General features: G+C 36.0%; 1 protein-coding gene across 1 annotated transcript in view; it reads left to right on the top strand.

Moving 5' to 3' along the window:
- The window catches only part of CEP135 (centrosomal protein 135), a gene marked incomplete at its 5' end in the record, with an annotated part of 80568 nt that overhangs the window by 41266 nt on the left and 19162 nt on the right, over window positions 1–20140 (top strand). Inside the window, 5 exons of the mRNA XM_082653516.1 lie at window positions 4359–4436; window positions 11432–11583; window positions 17492–17607; window positions 17681–17835; window positions 18262–18317. Of these exons, the coding sequence (XP_082509642.1) occupies window positions 4359–4436; window positions 11432–11583; window positions 17492–17607; window positions 17681–17835; window positions 18262–18317 (557 nt within the window). The remainder of the gene's footprint in view (window positions 1–4358; window positions 4437–11431; window positions 11584–17491; window positions 17608–17680; window positions 17836–18261; window positions 18318–20140) is intronic.

Here is a 20140-nt window from a genome sequence, read left to right as displayed (position 1 = left end):
GTTTATGTGTTTTGTGTAGCTTTTTTTGTGCTGCAATGGCAGAGCTGAGTAACTGCAATAAAAACTGTATGGTCCACAAAGCCTAAATATTTATCATCTGGTTCTTTATAGAAAAGAACCAACCTCTGATCTCAGTAGGAAGTCCTTCATGTGGAGGGGCATTATCTATTTTTGCAAAACAACTTCATTGAGATATTCACTTTACTATATAATTCACCCATTTAAAGTGTACAATTCTTTGGTTTTAGTATATTCACAGCCTTGTTCAACCATCACCACAATCAATTTTAGAGGATTTTCATTACCTCGAAAAGAAACCCTGTACCCAATAGCAGCCACTCTTAATTTTCCCCAGCCTCCTCAGGCCTAGACAACCACTAATCTACTTTCTATCTCTAGATTTACCTACTCTGGACATTTCATATAAATTGAATCATTCAGTATGTGTTTCTTTATGTCTGGCTTCCATAGCTTAGCATAATGTTTTCAAGGTTCATCCATTATGTAGTATGTATCAATACTTTATTCCTTTTTATTGTGGAATAATATTCCATTTTATGGATAGAAAATATTTTATCATTGGGGTGGTTTCTACTTTTTGGCTGTTATGAATAATGGTGCTATGAACATTTGTATACAACTTTTTATGTGGATATATGTTTTCATTTATCTTGGACATATACCTAGATTCATATGATAACTATAACTAACCATTTGAGCAACTGCCAGGCTGTTTTCCAAAGTGGCTTTACCATTTATATTCCCACCAACAGTGTACAAGAGTTCTAACTTCTGTACATCCTCACCAATACTTGTTATTAGGTTTTTTATTATCATCATGCTGGTGGGTGTGAAGTAGTATCCATTGTGGTTTTCATTTGCATTTCTCTGTTAGCTAATGTGCTTATTTTCAGTGCTTATTTGGTCGCTTGTATATCTTCTTTAGTGTCTATTCAGATCCTTTGCCCATTTTTAAATGGGGTTGTCTCATTATTATTGAATTATAAGAATACTTTGTATCAATATATTCTCAATATAGTCCCCTTATCAGATATATGATTTGCAAAAACTTTCCCCCATTCAGTGGGTTGTCTTTTCATTTTCTTAGTATTGTCCTTTGAAGCACAGATAGTTTTTAATTTTGATGAGGTCCAATTTATCTATTTTTTCTTTTATTGCGTGTGCTTTTGGTATAACATCTAGGGACAGTATTTTATATTTTATAATCTTCCCCCAAAATTTTAATATACATAAAGCACTTAATACTACTCAGTACATTATAAGAACTCAATATTAAACTATTACTGTTAACTATTACAGAGTCCATAGTTTACTTCCAATAAATATTATTGAATTAATGCTTAGAAATTAGTCACTAAGATTAAGAATAAAAACATTTAAGTCTTATAAGGGTAGTCTTTATGTCATAAATTTTCAGTTAAAGTTTTACCCCTACAAAATACTTTTAATTGGGATCCTTTGGAATATTGCCTTCCAGAAAGTGCTTTTTTATAAAAATAATTGTTAAAATTACCAAATGGAAAACTTCTGTGCAATATGGCAAGTTTTAGTACAAGCTACTGGTTTAGCCTTTTCCATATCATTGAAATGACTAAGGAATGTAAAAACAGGATTAAAAAAATGCACTTGTACCAAAAACTCAGAAAAAGTGACATTCATATGACCAGAATCTTTCTGGATTACAAGAGTCAGGATTTATGAGTTTGCAATAGGTCTTTTACATAAAAACTGAACTAATCCTCTCCGTCTTTAAGTCTTCTCTAGTAGTTTCCTGTTGTTCCACTATCTACCCAGTTGTTGAACCCAGGCACTGAGTCCTCTTTCCCTGAAAGCTCCTATCTCTCATTTAATCACAAAGTCCTATTGATGGTACCTCTTAAATAATAGTTAACATTTATTAAGCCCTTTCCACGTGGGAAGCTCTGTTCTCAGTGCTTTTTACAAGAGCTATCTCAATAAATCTTCACAATTGCCTTTTTAGTCAGGTAATGCTTACAGATGTGGTCTCTGAGTTACAGTGAGTTTAAATAATTTGCCCAACCAACAGACACGTGAAAAGATGCTCAACATTGCTAATCATCAGAGAAATGACATTCAAAACCGCAACGAGATATCACCTTATACCTGTCAGAATGGCTGTCGTCAAAAAAAAAAACACAAATAGCGAATGTTGGCAAGGTTGTGGAGAAAAGGGAACCCTTGTATACTGTTGGTGGGAATGTAAATTGGTGCAGCCACTGTGGAAAACAGTACGCAGGTTCCTCAGAAACCTAAAAATGTAACTACTGTATGATCCAGCAATTCCACTCCTGGGTATATATCTGAAGAAAATGAAAACACTAATTCGAAAAGATATATGTTCATAGCAGCCTTATTTATAGTTGCCAAGATATGGACACAACTTAAGTGTCCATCAACAAATGAATGGATAAAGAAGATGTGATATATATACATATATATATATATATATATACACACACACACATACACATACACACACACACACACACACACACACACAAAATGGAGTACCCACTCAGCCATAAAAAAAGAATTAAATTTTGGCGTTTGCAACAACATGGATGGACTTGGAGGGTATTATGCTTAGGTAAGTCAGAGGAAGACAAATACTGTCTGTTATCACTTATATATAGAATCTAAATAAAACAAACTAGTGAATATAACAAAAAGGAATCAGACTCACAGATACAGAGAATAAACTAGTGGTGACCAGTGGGGAGAGGGAAGGGGAGAGGAGCAAAATGGGGTAGGAGATTAAGAGGTACAAACAACTATGTATAAAATACATAAGCTACAAGGATATATTGTACAGCACAGGGAAAACAGCCAATATTTTATAAAAACTATAAATGAAGTATAATCTTTAAAAATTGTGAGTCACTATGTTGTACACCTAAGACATATAATATTGTGGATCAACTATACCTTAATTTTAAAAAAGCAGTAATAATAATTTGTCCAAGATCACCTGCTAATGAAGTCACAAAGAATCTGGCTCCTCAGCTCACACTGGTTTCTCTTCAGTCAGCCTACTTGTTTCCGTTCCCCTGCTACCATCCTATTCTGGCCATTATTCTCTCTCAACTGCACTAGTGTATTAGCGGCCTCTCAAATCTGTATTTCACACTGAAGTCAGAGTCATCTTTCAAAGATATAAATCCGATCACATCACTTCCTATTTAAAATCCATTAACTGTTTTCAGGGACTTCGATGATTGGCCCTTGCCTACTTCAAGGTCTAGCTTCTTTTCCCCAAGCTCATCCCCCCTATTCCTATCCCCTCAGTTTCTCAACACTAGGCTTAATGGACTTTTTCTTGCCCTCAACTTTCTAAGGAAAAAATCCTTCACCCCTCCCAGTCCCCTCACCTGGCTAATTCCTGTTCATCCTTTATAGCCAAGTTAAACATCATTTCCTCACAAAGGAAATGAACCCTAGATCCTAGACTCCCTTTCAGTATGTCGCCATAAAGTTCCTTTTCCTAGCAGAATATTCATGTATTTTATTTTAATATGTTTAAGGTTTGTCTTTAATAGACTATAATGTCTATGACATCAGAGACTTTATCCATTTTATTGTATTCCTAATACCTTACTTGGTGCTGGGTATATAGTATGTACTCAATACCGGTTGAATGATTTAATAAACAAAAAAAATGCATACAGCACAGTGATCTTTTCAATGAAATATATAATCCAAACATCAGATGTCTTTACTTATTTTTAATGAATAACATGGATGGAAGTAAGAATTTGTACGAAAAATTCTCACAGAACACCAACATATCACTTGTCCTAGACTTAGCATCAGCAAAAGTTGGATAAGGTAATATAACCAAAAATAACACTCGTGTTTACACTGTTGACCAGCTCATTGTTGAAACTGATCACTTGCATGGCCCTGTAGCATTCTGCTTCCTGTGTCTTTCTGATCCCATCTGTTCTTCCTTTATACACTTTTCCTCTTTCATCTCCTCTCATGAGGGCATTCTCCTGAGCTTACTTAACCTGCTGGGTTTTTCCCTTTATAGTTGTGCTAATGGATTGATCTGTGTAAGTCTTTATAAATGAACCCATACCAATCTGTGTCTTCTGTTATAGTCATACATGGAGGTAAAGCATAAAAGATGAGAACCTCTTGTGTTTTTGTTTTCAACCAAAAGCATTGTTTTGGTAAAATTTCGAATGATTTTCTTTCTAAAACATTTCTATGTTATAAAAAGACAGATAAAATAGTACTGTAGACTTGCATTGCTTACTTTGGTAATTTTGTTTTATTATCTGATGTGAGTGAACATCTATAAAATTCTCTTACAGCATCTCCATGAAATGAGTATTTTGGAAAAATCAGAATTAGAGAAAACTGTTGAACATTTGACATGTGTTAATCACCAGGTAATTTATCAAACTGAATTTGGGGTATATTTTGTTGTATGAATGACTATTTTAATTATAGTTTTAATGTACTGTATGGTTTTTTTGTTTGTTTTTCTTTATCTTTTTTTTAATTCACATCTTTATTGGAGTATAATTGCTTTATAATATTGTGTTAGTTTCTGCTCTATAACAAAGTGAATCAGCTATATGTATACATACATCCCCATATCCCCTTCCTCTTGCGTCTCCTCCCACCCTCCCTATCCCACCCCTCTAGGTGGTCACAAAGCACCGAGCTGGTCTCCCTGTGCTATACAGTTGCTTCCCACTAGCTATCTATTTTACATTTGGTAGTGTATATGTCCATGCCCTCTCTCACTTCATCCCAGCTTACCCTTCCCCCGCCCAGCCCCCATGTCCTCAAATCCATCCTCTACATCTGTGTCTTTATTCCGGTCCTGACCCTAGGTTCATCAGAACCATTTTTTTTTTTAGATTCCATATATATGTGTTAGCATATGGTATTTGTTTTTCTTTTTCTTTTTTTTATGTTTTTAAAATTAAAAAATAATATGTTAGAGAAACTGTATAACAGTGACTAGGAGTATGTACTCTGAAGGTTGACTACTTAGATTCAAATCCATCTTTGTCACCTGTTACCTGTAGGCAAGTTTCTTAAACTTTTCATCCCTTAATTTCTTTATTTGTAAGATAGAAATGGAGCTAATACTTCTTAGAGTTTTTGTGAAAATTAAATGAGTTAATAGATATCAAGAACTTAGTATAGTTACTGACATATCGTAAGCACTCAGTAAGTGTTAGCTATGATTATTGTTGTTTTGCTCTTGTTTAAAAAATCATGTAATACAGACTTAGAGTAAAAAGTGAAAATCATTTTCATTCCTTATTGCTCTCACTAGAGATAGGGCTTTTAACAAATTGGTATGTGTTCTGATAGTCTTTTTTTCTTTCTGTGTTTTGTTTTGACTAGTTTCTTTTTCCCTGTCTTCATTGTTTTTATTTGTCTGCTAATTCTATCATCTGTTTCTATCAGCTTTGGGCCACTTGATTTTTTTCCCTCTTCCTCATAGGTTGTATTTTCCTGCTTCTTTGTATGCCTGGTAACTTTAGATTGGATGTCAGACATTGTGAATTTTATTTTCTTGGTTGCTGGAGAGCTTGTATTCCTAGAAACACTCTTGAAGTTTGTTCTGGGATACACTTAAGTCAGATGGAAGTAGCTTGTTACTTTTTGGTTTTGCTTTTAAGCTTAATTAGGTGGGACTAGAATGGCATTTAGTTTCGGACTAATTTTGTTTTACTCCTGAAACCAAATCTTTTTGAGTACGCTCACTACCAGTTGCCTCATGAATTATGAGGTTTTCAAATGACTGATGGGAAAAGAACCTATTCCTGGCCCTGCATGAGCCCTCAGTACTGTTCCCTCTAATTCTTTGATGGTTCTTTCCCTGGCCTTGGGTAGCTCTCTGTGAGCTGTGCTCTCCTCAGCTGAAGATTCAAGGGGCACCCTTTATAGATCTCTGGTGCTCTTACTCTGTGCAGTTCTCCAGTATCCGCCCTGCGAATTCTAACTGCTTTGGCCTCCCTTGACTCTCAGTCCTGTATTCTGAACTTACGGGAATCACCAGGCCCAGCTGGTTTCTTTCCCTGTGCCACAGCTTGGAAATTCTTCAGGCAATAAACTGGAACAATTATAGGGCTCATCTCACTTGTTTCATCTCTCAGGGGTCACTATCCATCATTGCCTAATGGCCAGTGTCTTGAAAACCATTGTTCCATATACTTTGCCCAAATTTTTAGTTATTTCAGGTAGAAGGGTCCCTGTCACTCTAGCCTGCCCAGAATCTGAAAGCAAGAATTAATGAACTGGAAAATATATCTGAAGTACTAGAAGTCATTGGAAAGAGACTAGGAGATAGAAAATATAAAATAAGTTAAAGCCTTAGAGAATAAAGTGAGAAGGTCCAACATTTATTTAGTCAAAATTCTAGGAGAATATAATAAAATATGGGAGAAGGCTGTATTTGAAGACATAATAACTGATACTTTTCTAGGTATGATAGAAAACACAGGAATCCTCTGATTCAGCATGTACAGTGAATTCTAGTAGCATGACAAATCCTAAGCAAGATAAAAAGAAAATCCATACCATTTTTATAGCAATAAATAATACAAGATACCTATGTATAATTTTGCAGGATCTTAATAGAAAACATTTTGCATCCTTACTGAAAGACATTAAGGAAGACCTAAATAAGTGGAGAGATATATCCAATTTATTAAAAAGGTGACGGATATTATGTTTATAAAATAATGTAAATTCTCGCCAAATTCATCTGTAGAGTTGATGTAGTTTCAGCTGAAATCCCAAGAAGATGGGTGGGTGGGTGGATATGTGTGAGAGTGAACACTGACAATAGATTTTAAAATTTACATGGAAGCAAAGAGCCAAGAATCACAAAGAAATTTTAAAGAAGAACGTGGTGTGGAACTTGTCTTACTAGGTATAAAGGCTTTAGAGTCATTAATTAAGATAGGGTGGTAGTGCTCAGGGATTAAGAGAGTGATAAAACCCAGTAGAGAGCAAACCCACAAAATTGTTTCTGGGACAATTGTTCATCTATATGTATATAAAAAAGTAATTGGGGACTTCCCCCGTGGTCCAGTGGGAAAGACTCTGCACTCCCAATGAAGAGGGCCCAGGTTCGATCCCTGGTCAGGAAACTAGATCACACACGCATGCCGTAACTAAGAGTCTGCATGCCGCAACTAAAAGATCCCACGTGCCGGAACGAAGATCTCGTGTGCCGCACCTAGGACCCAGCGCAGTCTAGCTAGATGGATGGATGGATGAATGGATAGGTAGATAGATAGCTAGATAGCTAGATAGATATTCTTTTAAATAAAAAATAAAAGAGAATTGGATCCTACCTAAAATATACCAGACCCAAAAATCAATTCAAGGTTACTTGCAACCTTGAATGTTCAAGAAATAGCTACAAATTTTAGAAGAATACAAGAGAAAAATCTTTTTTACCTTGACAAAATAATAATAATAGCAATCATTTATATAGCATTTACTGTGTGTCAGGTACTATTCTCAACATTTTATATATATTTATGTATATAATTTTAATTCTCACAATAACCATAAGAAGTAAATGCTAATATTATCCTTATTTCACAGATAAAGAAACAGAGGGGAAGCTTGCCCAAGATCACACAGCTAGCAGGTGTCAGGTGCCAGTGTTTGCTCCTAAACAAGACACAAATAAGTTTATTCTGTTAAAGAAAACATAGATAAATAGGACCACATTGACAAGAACCTCTTTGTTTATCAAATTGCCATAAATTGAAAAGACAAGCCAATAATGCAGAGAACAACTTACTATACGTTTAACCTAAAAAAAACTCAACAGAAGATGTGAATTGACACTTCATGGCAGAAGAAATTATAAATGGTTAATAAATATAAAAAGATGTTCTACCTCAATAAGAGGGGAAATACCAATTACAACCACAGCAAAATCATTTCACATCCATCAGAAATTAACAAGTTATAGCTAGTATTATTAGTTTTGTGAAGCTTCTGGGAGTGCACACTGGTGGTACCTCTTTGGAGAATAATTTGGCATTGTTCTAGGTTAGCAAAGGCATACTCTATTAGCTAGCAAATACATTTCTAGATATGAACCCTGGATCAAAGTCAATAAACTATGGCCTCTAGACCAAATCTGGTCTCCAGTCTGTTTTTGTAATAAAGTTTTTATTGGAACACAGCCATGCTTATTTGTTAATACATTGTTTATGGCTGTGTCTTTGTTACAGTAGAGTAGTGGCAAAGGACCATATGGCTTACAAAACCTAAAATGTTTACTCTCTGACAGAAAAAAGAAAACAATCTGGATGTCAGTTGTGAGGAAAATAAACAGTGGTAAGTCATACAATGGCGTGTTACAGAGCAACAAAAATGAATGAATAATAGCTACAAACATCAACATGCATGAATCTTGCAAATATGATGTTGAAGAAAACATGCAGTATGATTCTGCTTATGTAAAGTTGAAAAACATGCTAACCTAAACTGTAAATTGTTTGGAGATTCATACAAATGTGTGCTAAGGAAAAGCAAGAAATGAGAAACAGAAGATTCAGGTTAGTGGATACTGTGGGCAGGAGTTAGGGGATGTCACTGGAGACTGCTCACAGTAGTGTCAAAGGTTCAGGTAATATTTTTTAAGCCAGGTGATGGGTACACAAATGTTCCTGTTTTTAGTCTTTATACCACACATGTACTCTTGTTTGAACAAGAATTCTGGAAGATTTTTAGTGCAAAAAAATTTTTTTTTCCTTTCCCACCTCCATATCCCACAGATTACCATCCACAACTCTCTTTCCTGGTGTTTACTTCCCTGTTTCTAAATAATGTGCTCGCGCTATTTAGTCTTTATTGATTTAAGGTTATTTAGTGAGTCTCCGTGATGGTAGATGATGGATTAGCACTCCCCTTTTCTTCCCCCATTACATAGTTTAATTACATATTTTGCTCACTTAAGTAGTTATTGTTTATATTACCAAGACTTCTCGTGGTTTATGGCTCAGCCAAGTGGGACAGTACTACTCTTACCTTTTTTCTTGTAGACCATTTTCCTGGAGTTAATAATTGCTTTTGTTTTGTTTTGTTTCATTTTGTTTTTTGTTACTTTTCTGTTTTTCATTGCTAATTTTTATCAAGAACTCCATCTCTGCCACATGCCTTTCAATATTTTTTGAGTTTTCAAACTTAACCAGTTCTGGTCTTTTTCCCCCTTTTTCCTCCTTCTTGAGCGTTCTGTCTTGATTCATTATGGACTATGTCTCTCCATAGCTGTCCTCATAAGACTTTCCCTGTCCCCCTCTCCTGTGTTGAACCTCATGTTTTCTTCTTTTCTTGGTTTGTTCCTTCATTATGGTATAGCATCTTCTCCAGCAGTTTCCTGAAAAAGAATACATGGGAGGAAATTTTTTTGGTACTCTACTTGTCTGAAAATGTCTTTATTGAACTTTTATAATTTATGATTTGGCTTAGGCATATGGCAGTCCAGATTGGAAAATTATTTTCACTAAAAATTTTGAATACTGTTCTCCATTGGTCTTTCAACTTTCTTTGAGATGTCTGATGCTATTCTTTTCTGAGTCCTCTGTACATGACATGTTTTTATTTCTGAAAGGATTTGGGGTTTTCTCTTTATCTTGTGTCTTCAATTTACTATACTCTTCTGTTTTCTCTCTCTGGAGCTTTATTTGTTGGTTTTAGACTTCCTAAAGAGATCTAATATTCTTATCCTTTCTCCTTTATTTTCTCTTTGACTTTTTGTTCAACTTTCTGGGAGATTGCCTCAACTTTGTCTTTTAGCCCTTCTATTGATTTTTTAAATATATTTGATTTACAAGAGAACTTTCTAGGAAGAGATAACTGGGGTATGAGTGTCCCAGTATATAGACTTTCAGCCAATCTCCTTGTTCAGTTCTCTTTGTGACCCCACCTCACGGCTTCATGCCTCCACGTGTTTAGCTTCTTCAGGCTAAGTCAACTGGCTGTGCTCATTGGTATTCCCTACTGTGGCCATTTTAGGTCAGTGATTCTCTACTGGGGCCAGTTCTGCCTCCTAAGAGATATTTGGCAATATCTGGAGAATTTTTGTCTGTCACAATTAGGGGAAAAAGTACTTATTGTATCTGGTAAGCAGAAGGCAGGGATGTTGCTAAACGTCCTACAGTGCACAGGACGGCCCTCACAACAAACAGTTATCTGGCCTCAAAGGTCATTAGTTCCTAGGTTCAGACCCTGCTTTAGATTGTATATATCTTTCTTCCACTCTGAACCACTCTCTGCTCTGTCTTCCACAAGTTTTTGAAGTCACTTGTTCACCCTTGTTTTCTCTCTTGTTCTCTCTGTCCTTATGAGTATATAACCTTATTTCTTTACTGTCATTTTAGCACTGTTTCCAGAAGAAGGGTGTTAAAAATGTGTGTGGTCAGTCTACAGTTTCAACTGGAAGACTGAAATTTATCACTAATGTTTCTTGGTTTTGAATTTTGTATATAGATCATTATTGCATCTGGAGTTTATTTTTGTACGTAAAATAAAATAGAATCTAGCTAATTTTTTGTCTTCAATGAGTGGCTATCCCAGCTCTATTTTTAAAAAGTTTATTCTTTTCCCACTCTCTTAAAATACTGCCTTTTCTAAACTTACATCTGTGATGTATCTGCTTATCCATATGTGAAATCCATACTGTCTTAATTATAGTAGCTTTTTCATTTATTTTGATATCTCATAAAGCAAGCCTAACTGCAGTCTTCCTCCTGCCCCCCATTTTTACTGTTTTTTCTTAACTTTCTTTTTTCCTAAATAAATTTTAGAATGAAATCTGAGTCACCCATCTAATTTTAAAAAGGTTGTGTCAGGATTCTTACTGAAATTTTATTGAATTTACAATTATTTCAGGAAATTTTAATCCCTTTCCAATATTGTGTTCCCATTCAGAAATATGGTGTGTCTTCACATTGTCAGGTTGTGTTTTATGCTCTTCAGGAACATGTTACAGGTTCCTCATATAAATCTTGTCCATTTTGTGTTTGGGTTACGGTATTTTCTGCTCTGATCTTTCTTCAGTTCAGTACTAGCTACGTTTTTTTTTAGAAATTTCTCAAAATTTTGGCCTGCTAGTGGTTTCCCTTCATTGCTGTTATGGATACATTCTTTTCTTCCTTTCTTGCCTTTCTTTTTTGGTATCTTTTCTTTGATTTCAATGATACTGAAGAGGAGAGAGAGAAAAATGTGTTTGCCTATTCTGACATCTAGAACCTAAAGTGTACACGTGACTTTTAAAGTATTTTTAAATAAATCTAATTTATTTCCTTAGTTTTCTTCCAGAGATACTATGAAAGAGTGCTTAAGGAAAAGAAACTGAGACATATACCTATTAATTTTTAAAATTTAATTATAGCTTGAAAACGAAAAATGTGAATTAAAGTCTAAAATGTTAAAAATGAAAGAAACAATAGAGTCTTTAGAGAAAAAAGTAAAACTCCAAGCTCAAAAACTTAGCCATGTGGCTGGTGACTCATCTCATCAGAAAACAGAGATGAACTCACTTAGGTAAGTTTATTGAAAGTTTCATTTCTCTTCTGGGAACAAGCTTGTTGCTATATAAGGTTCATAATGGTGGCATTTTGGACTAGGCCTTTGAAAAGCAGTAGTTCTCAAAGTTGGCTTTGCAGCAGAATCACTTGGGGAGCTTTTGTAAAGTATGGATTTAGGGACTGATCTCTGGAGGTTCCTGTTCACTGAGTGAATCTGGGTAAGTTTTGAGTATCTGTACTTCTAAAGACTTTCATAGCTTGATATGATTGCAGGCAAATTTTTGTACCTACCTCCTTCTAAAATCTCCCTAACAGATACAGGTGTACTTTGTTTTATTGTGCTTCAATTTATTGTGCTTTGCAGATGTTGTGTTTTTTACAAATTGAAGGTTTTTGGCAAACCTGCATCAAGCAAGTTTATTGGTGCCGTATTTCCAACAGCATTTGCTCACTTCATGTTTCTGTGTCACATTTTGGTAATTCTTGCAATATTTCAAACTTTTTCGTAATTATTATATTTGTTATGATGGTCTGTGATCAGTGAGCTTTGACTATTACTACAACTCACTGAAGGCTCAGATGATGGTTACTATTTTATAGAAATAAGATTTTTTAAATTAAGGTGTGTGCATCGTTTTTTTCAGACATAATGCTATTGCACACCTAATAGACTACAGTATAGTACAGACATAACTTTCATTTACTTATTTTTTTAATGGCTTTGAATTTTTAATTTAATATTTTTTATTGAAGTATAGTTGTTTACAATGCTGTGTTAGTTTCTGGTGTACAGCAAAGTGATTCACTAATACATATATGCATATATATATTTATATATATACACACATATATACTTTTTCATATTCTTTCCATTATGTTTTGTAACAAGATAGTGATTATAGTTCTCTGTGCTATACAGTAGGACCTTGTTGTTTATTTTATATATAGTAGTTTGTATCTGCTATTCCCAAACTCCTAATTTACCCCTTCCCCCTTCCCCCTTCCCCTTTGTTAACCGTAAGTTTGTTTTTTATGTTTGTGAGTATAAACATAATTTTATATGCCCTGGGAAACCAAATAATCCACATGATACACTTTATTGCCATATTTCCTTTACTGTGGTGGTCTGGAACCAAACCCACAATATCTCCAAGGTATGCCTGTACTTCAGATTATTTGTACTCCTTAGTGTAGAATTGCTGGAAATTACAGAGTTTTTTGCTACCTATGTCATTGTTCTTCTCGTTCTTCTTTCAAAGAAATGTAAAATCAGAATATTTATATACAGAGTCTAAAAGGTGATGTGTCTGAAAAATGGTAAAAAAAGTCAGTATGGCCCAAGTAGGCTGTATCTACAGGTTGAAGTCAGGTAATAAAGAACTTGGTATGATAACCAAGAGTGTCTGGATTTTATCTTATAAACATGGAGAACAAACAAATTTTTAACCAAGGGGGTGACTTCCTACCATGCCTCTTAGGAAGTGAACTCTCACAAAAATAGGGAAGGTGAATTTGGAGTCTTAAGAGACTGATGGCAGACAATGGAGACAATGTGTCTGGAGTGAAACAGTGGCAATGAACTTGGAGAACAGTGGCGAGATTTAGGAAACATTTGTTACACAAAATCAAAACAAACTATGTAATAAGACCAAGAACTGGCTGTTTGTCTGTTTAATTAAGGAATACTGTTTAGGAAGAACTAAGGTAGAAGCTTCTTTTTCCGTTTTTTTTTTTTTTTTTTCCTTGCAAGGCACTACATACATCCTATGAAGGAGAGCTACCTGAATGGAATGGCCTCTCCCCCTCTGGTTCATGTCTATCTATGTTCAACTCCAAAGTACAAATACCATGGTATATTTCTGTCACCCAGAATTACTAGTCTACCCTTTTCCGTTTTGTGTCCAGATGATTGGAGCTGCATTTAGTCCATTTTGCTTTTTCCTTCAAACTATAGCTATAACTCCCCTTTCCTTCCCTCATAGGATACCCTTTCCAGTCTTATAAGACAGCTTTCAGTGCCCTCCCTTGGATCCCCTACCGTGCAGCTCCTTGGGCGTTTTCTCCACTATACTAATACCCTTTTCTCTTACCCAGCCTCCTACTTCGCTCACCTAGGAATAATCCAGTCACTGTGTTATAGGAATGGGTTGTGGAGAATTTTCTCTTTACCTTTGTTTGTCTGTAAACAGAGACAGGTAATAATGGGGGGATTGCAGGATTCCATAACTTTTTTTGCTCTGACAAATATCAGACTTGTCTCTGAGGAAGGTGTGTCAGTCACATTCTCCATATCAGTATACATCAGTAAACATTAGAACTATGAGTTCAAGCTGTCAGGTTCACATTCCAAAGCTGAACCCAATACAAACATAATACCAAGAACTGTATGGAAATAAAGTCGCCTTGTCCAAACCTCATGCAACTTTTGATATGTTTAATAGCGATCTTGCTGTCGCTTTAATCACATCAAGTTCTGTTTCCCTTAACATGAAGACATTTAAGAAGCTGATACTCAGATAGATAAAGCATATATTCCTTTTCATCCACCTGGTGGGCCCATTTTCTCTTTCCCTTCCTGAGTTAGGCATTTTTCATCAAATTTCAGTGCCACCAAACAGTCTTTTCTATATCAAGCACAGTCTCTAATTGTCCAAATAGAGGATCTCTTGGTGCAGCAGCAGAGGACAATAGCCTTAATCCTCACCACTGCTAGCTATGAGCCTCTAAACATTTAGATTTCTGCAGCTGAAAATACCGTCAGACTGTTTTCATTTCACCTTAGTCTTTAGTTATTCTGTGTACCTTCTTTAAAACTAGAGGGTTATGTACTTATCCAGGATCAAATAAATGCATTAGCTGATTTTCCTGGGAAGAGCCCATAAGCTCTAGTTAGAGTTATTATTATGGCAATAAGTATCAGTGTGTTTGTATATTCAGAAAACCAAATATAACTGGTCTCCTTTGAGAAGTATTTATTTGTTAAGGGAATTGAGAACCATTTTAGATAAGGCTCATAGATTCCTTAGGATGCCTAAGAATTATCTTCTGGGCATGTCTAACATTTTTTTCTACCAAGACAGGAAGAGGAGCCAGGGCCCTAAGTAAAGACAGCTGAGCTCATGGAACTGGACTTAGAAGGGCCAAGGGACCTAGGACCACCAGATATAAATCATCATCCTTTTGCAGAAATGTGACAGAAAAGCCAGTCCTTATCCCTATTCCCCTCTCTCAGTTATCAAGAGATGATACTTTCTCAGTTAGTGGTGGTCATAACCATAGAGTCTTGGAGACATCTGAAATAAAACAGGGATACCAAAAAAAAATCCAGCGTTACTGGGCTTCCCTGGTGGCGTAGTGGTTAAGAATCCGCCTGCCAGTGCAGGAGACACAGGTTCGAGCCCTGGTCCGGGAAGATCCCACATAACGCAGAGCAACTAAGCCCATGCACCACAACTACTGGGCCTGCACTCTAGAGCCTGCAAGCCACAACTACTGAAGCCTGTGTGCCTAGAGCCCATGCTCCGCAACAAGAGAAGCCACTGCAATGAGAAGCCTGCTCACCGCAATGAAGAGTAGCCCCGCTCTCTGCAACTAGAGAAAGCCCATGGGCAGCAACAAAGACCCAACGCAGCCAAAAATTAATTAATTAATTAATTAAAAAAAAAACAGGGATACCATATCAATCTCTCTTTCTTCTAAGAGGCCATTAAAATTCCAAACCTATGCCTCTTAGATAGAGCTTCAGCTCCATTTTACAACTTGAACACTTCTTATGAATAAAGGACCCTTTATGATGCTGTCTTTGTTTAAAATATACTCTATCATGAAGAGAAGTAATTACTTTTGCCCCCTAAGATGAGAGCATGTATACATCCATGTACTGTAATAAAACTCAGGAATTTGAGGCTCAGAGAGATGGTCTTATCCAGCCACATGGCTGGTAAGTGGAGAGCTAGAATTTTGATTCTAAGTTTTATTGCTTCACTCTCTGGTGGGAAGTCATCACTTCCCTTTGCTTTTTGCTTATAGCACTTTCGAAGCTAAGAAATTAGCTCATCCTAGCAACTTACTTCTCAACAGGTTCTTAAATTTTCCTTTCCAAACACCATGATGACCAATAATATGATAGTCACTCAACTATTCTTTCCTATTAACTTTATACCTCAGTTCTTTCGTTAAGAAGACCTTTATCTTAGCAGCAATCCTTCTGTCAGAAAGTTACTGCCGAGGTCTGTGTGGAATCTCTATTATTCCCTTGCCTGCCTACACTAGAATATGAAAAGGCAAAGCTATTTTTAAGACTCACTAAGGGCCTCCTTTATATGTATAATCAATCAAGATGTTATCCTGCCTTCATTTATCAACCCTACTTTCATTAGGAATTAACCCTGCTAATGAACTTAGATGTAAAAAAATCTTTACATTTCTACTTAGGATTTCAAGCACTGCCAGCTACTCAGTGTCCTTCAGTAGGAACTCTGGGAGCCATTCCAGTTTTGAAAGGATTCTTTATAGCTTACTGGCAGACATTTTCCCTTCCACACGGAAGATGTCCTGTGCTCTTCGTAGTAGGCAGTGTGATGTAGTAGAAAAACATTGATATCAGGTTAGACTAAACTGGATTTATATATTTTCTTTGCCTTAATAGCTTTGCCATCTTGAACAAGTTATTATTTGTTTCTATAATATCAAGATAATGGTTCTAATTATGGAACTGTCCTAGGATTAAATGAGGTAATGTCTGTAAATTATCAGTACAGTGAATATTAGCTTTCTTTTTTCTCCACTCCGTGTAGTTATATCCCTCAGAGTAATAGTTGTAGCTTTTACAAGCAGCTTGAATACAGTGAGTCACCTGGACCTCACAGATGATTTTATGAAGTAAAATTGCTTGAACCGAGAGTCTTTCTGACTTGGTTTTATTTGGTTGTGCAATTCTAAAGAAGTCAGCCTCACCTTGACTTCCCTCGCTGCCTCTGGGTCATCATTCATTTGCTATTAGAGCAGTCAGGGTCATGTCTTTTGTGTTTCAGAATATCTCAGTGTTGCATGTAAAACTTTTTCATTTCTGTGGGAGATGTCCCATCTTACTACTGGTTTCAGAATCCAACCTCCTCCCTATTAGGCAATTCTAAACTAAGCCACCTTTAGTATCTTCTACTATCTCATCTTCAAACAAACCCTAAAAGGAACCTGTGGAAGTCCCCAATAAATAGCCTAATGTGAGAGCCATGTTTTTCCAGCAAGGCCAGACTAAGAATTCCTAGGCCAGGACTAAAAGCTTCCAAAGACCCTAGATGACATGAGAGCAAATTCTTGTTACTTCTGAAAAAAAATTAATCTTACTGATCAGTAAGGGATTCGTCTGAAATTGTCTTTATTTTTGCTGTATGTCTTTTTTTTTTGCTCCCTGAAACCAATCTTTAGTCTTAAATCCTCATTGCACTACAGTTAATACCTATTTCCCTGTTTACTGTGACCTCCCGTTGACTACCTATCAAAAAAAGTCAGAATGGGAAGCAGAATTCAAAGCTTGCTGGTCAGGATGGTCAGGATGTTGAAGTGCTAGGCCATTCTGTAAAAGCAAGACTTTTCCTTTGCCTTGACTATTGAAAATAGATTTTAAGAGAAAGAGGGTTGTGATTAGGAGACGGAGAAAAGCTTTAAAACTACTAGGAAGCCTCTAGAAAAAAGTATACAATTAATTTGATTTTTACACTGTATTATTTTGAGGAAGATGGAACAGTTTTGAAGAAAGGAATAATATATATAGTATAATGCCATTGATTATACTGGAAGAGCTTTAAAATAAGGAATAAAAGAAACTTTAAAAATAAAAATATTTTTTAAGATCTTTCATTTAAAAAAAATTATTTCTACCAGAGATAAAGAATACCATTTGTTTTTGTCCACTGACTCTTTAGGCTAGTAAATGAGCAGCTACAGCGGTCACTTGAGGACCATCAGCACCAACTTTCCATGAAAAGAAGTGAACTTGAATCAGCACAAGCACAAGTTAAAATACTGGAGGAAAAAATAGGTAAGGATTCTTCAATTTTGTTTTTGCAATCCTAATTTACTTTGTCTAACAAACATTTCTTTTTCATTTATAGATAAACTACACTTCAAGATGACTTCACAGAATGAAGAGGCTCATGTAATGAAAAAGACCATTGGTGTTATTGATAAAGAAAAAGACATTCTTCAGGAGACTGTAGATGAGAAGACAGAAAAGATTGCAAACTTGCATGAAAACCTAGCTAATAAAGTATGTGACTGTTAAGTAATGTTATCCAGCATCTGAACAGAAAAGCTTATTTTATTCTCTGTTTTAGATATGCAGTTCTTATTGCCTGTGTACAAGCTCCTAAGACCCAAAGCCATATCTTCTAATGTGTTTAAATTTCATTTTATACCAATAATTTGAATCTTTAAAAGTTCTATTTCTAGAAGACAGTTTTATCATATATGATTATAGCAAACTCAAGGAACAATTCAAATTCTTAGTGAGTAGAAATATGCCAATATATGAAATATAATTGGTACATGGAAATATGTTTACTTGGAGGTTTCTTTTATAATATAATTTATATAATTGGATTTAAACTATATAAATGTGACATTGTATCAATTCAAATGAAGACATTTCTATATGAATGATTTAGAATCTTACATATTTTTATAATTTCTATAGGAAAAAGCTATTACTCAGATGAAGATAACAGTCTCAGAGTATGAATCTTCTATGAAGTAAGTAATCAATGGAACGGCATCCAGTTTTGTTTTGTTTTGTTTTGTTTTTGCGGTACGCGGGCCTCTCACTGTTGTGGGCTCTCCCGTTGTGGAGCACAGCCTCCAGACGCTCAGGCTCAGTGGCCATGGCTCACGGGCCCAGCCGCTCCGCGGCATGTGGGATCTTCCCGGACCGGGACACGAACCCGTGTCCCCTGCATCGGCAGGCGGACTCTCAACCACTGCGCCACCAGGGAAGCCCGGGCATCCAGGTTTTTTTAGAAATTTTCAGTGAATGCAGCTTTATCTATTTGAATAGCAATCTGGCAATAGGAAAATTTCTTTTTCTATTTTCCTATTTTTATCAGTAGCAGTTATTTTCTCAGTCTCCTGCATGGAAATGTTATCCTCTTTAACTTTCTTCCCTCCTCTGTCATCCACATCTAAACAATTATGTCTTATTAATTATTCTTTTACATACCTACTTGCTCCTTATTTCTACTGTAATTACCCTGTGCAGGCCCTAATCATTAAAACTTAGATTACCCTAGTAGCCAGTGTTTAATTTATTCCACATCTAAACCTTTTTGAACATTGTTACAAGACTTTACATTTTATGTCTGGTCTCTACTTCAAGACGAAAGTCACTAATTGTATTTATTTTATACACCCTTACATATTATATAATAGTGGGGACTTAAACATTAAATAAGTGTTTGCCAATTAAATCGTTTATGTTCTCCTAACACTTGAAAGTCTTCTGTTTTTACTTGACTTTTGGAATAATAAATTTATTTTATGACTTTATTTGCACATAATGATTGGTAGATATCTAAAATATCTGCTTCACCTAATTAATCAGTATCTTAATGCAGTAGTTGTAATTTCTTTTTTTAAATTTTATTGCAGTATGGTTGATTTATAATGTGTTAATTTCTGCTATACAGCAAAATGATTCAGTTATATATATATACTCTTTATCATATTATTTTCCATTATGTTTTTTTTGTTTTTTTGGCTGCATTGGGTCTTCGTTGCTGCGCGCAGGCTTTCTCTAGTTGCGGTGAGCGGGGGTTACTCTTCGTTGGCGGTGCGCAGGCTTCTCATTGTGGTGGCTTCTGTTGTTGTGGAGCACAGGCTCTAGGTGCGCGGGCTTTAGTAGTTGCAGTGCGTAGGCTCTAGGGCACGCAGGCTTCAGTAGTTGTGGCACGTGGGCTCTGGAGCGCAGGCTCAATAGTTGTGGGACACGAGCGTAGTTGTTCTGAGGCATGTGGGATCTTCCCGGACCAGGGATTGAACCTGTGTCCCCTGCATTGGCAGGCAGGTTCTTAACCACTGCACCACCAGGGAAGTCTCCCATTATGGTTATTATAGGATATTGAACATAGTTCCCTGTGTTATATAGTAGGACTTGTTGTTTATCCATTCTGTAATACTAGTTTGCATCTGCTAATCCCAAACTCCCAATCCTTTCCTCCTCCAGCCCCCTCCCCATTGGCAACCACAATCTCTGTCTGTGAGTCTGTTTCTTCGATATGTTCATTTGTGTCATATTTTAGATTCCACATATAAGTGATACCATATGGTATTTGTCTTTCTCTTTCTGACTTATTCGTTTAGTATGATAATCTCTAGGTCCCTCCATGTTGCTGCAAATGGCTTCATTTCATTCTTTTTAATGGCTGAGTAGTATTCCATTGTATATATGTACCACATCTTCTTTATAGATTTCACTGTCAGTGGACATTTAGGTTGCTTCCATGTCTTGGCTATTGTAAATAATGCTGCTATGAACATAGGGGCGTGTGTATCTTTTCAAATTATAGTTTTGTCTGGGTATA

This window comes from Grampus griseus (genome assembly GCF_964374135.1).
Source record: "Grampus griseus genome assembly, chromosome: 4".
Classification (NCBI taxonomy): Eukaryota; Metazoa; Chordata; class Mammalia; order Artiodactyla; family Delphinidae; genus Grampus; species Grampus griseus.
Note: the sequence above shows the minus strand (reverse complement) of the source record. Positions and strands in the feature narration are given on the sequence as shown.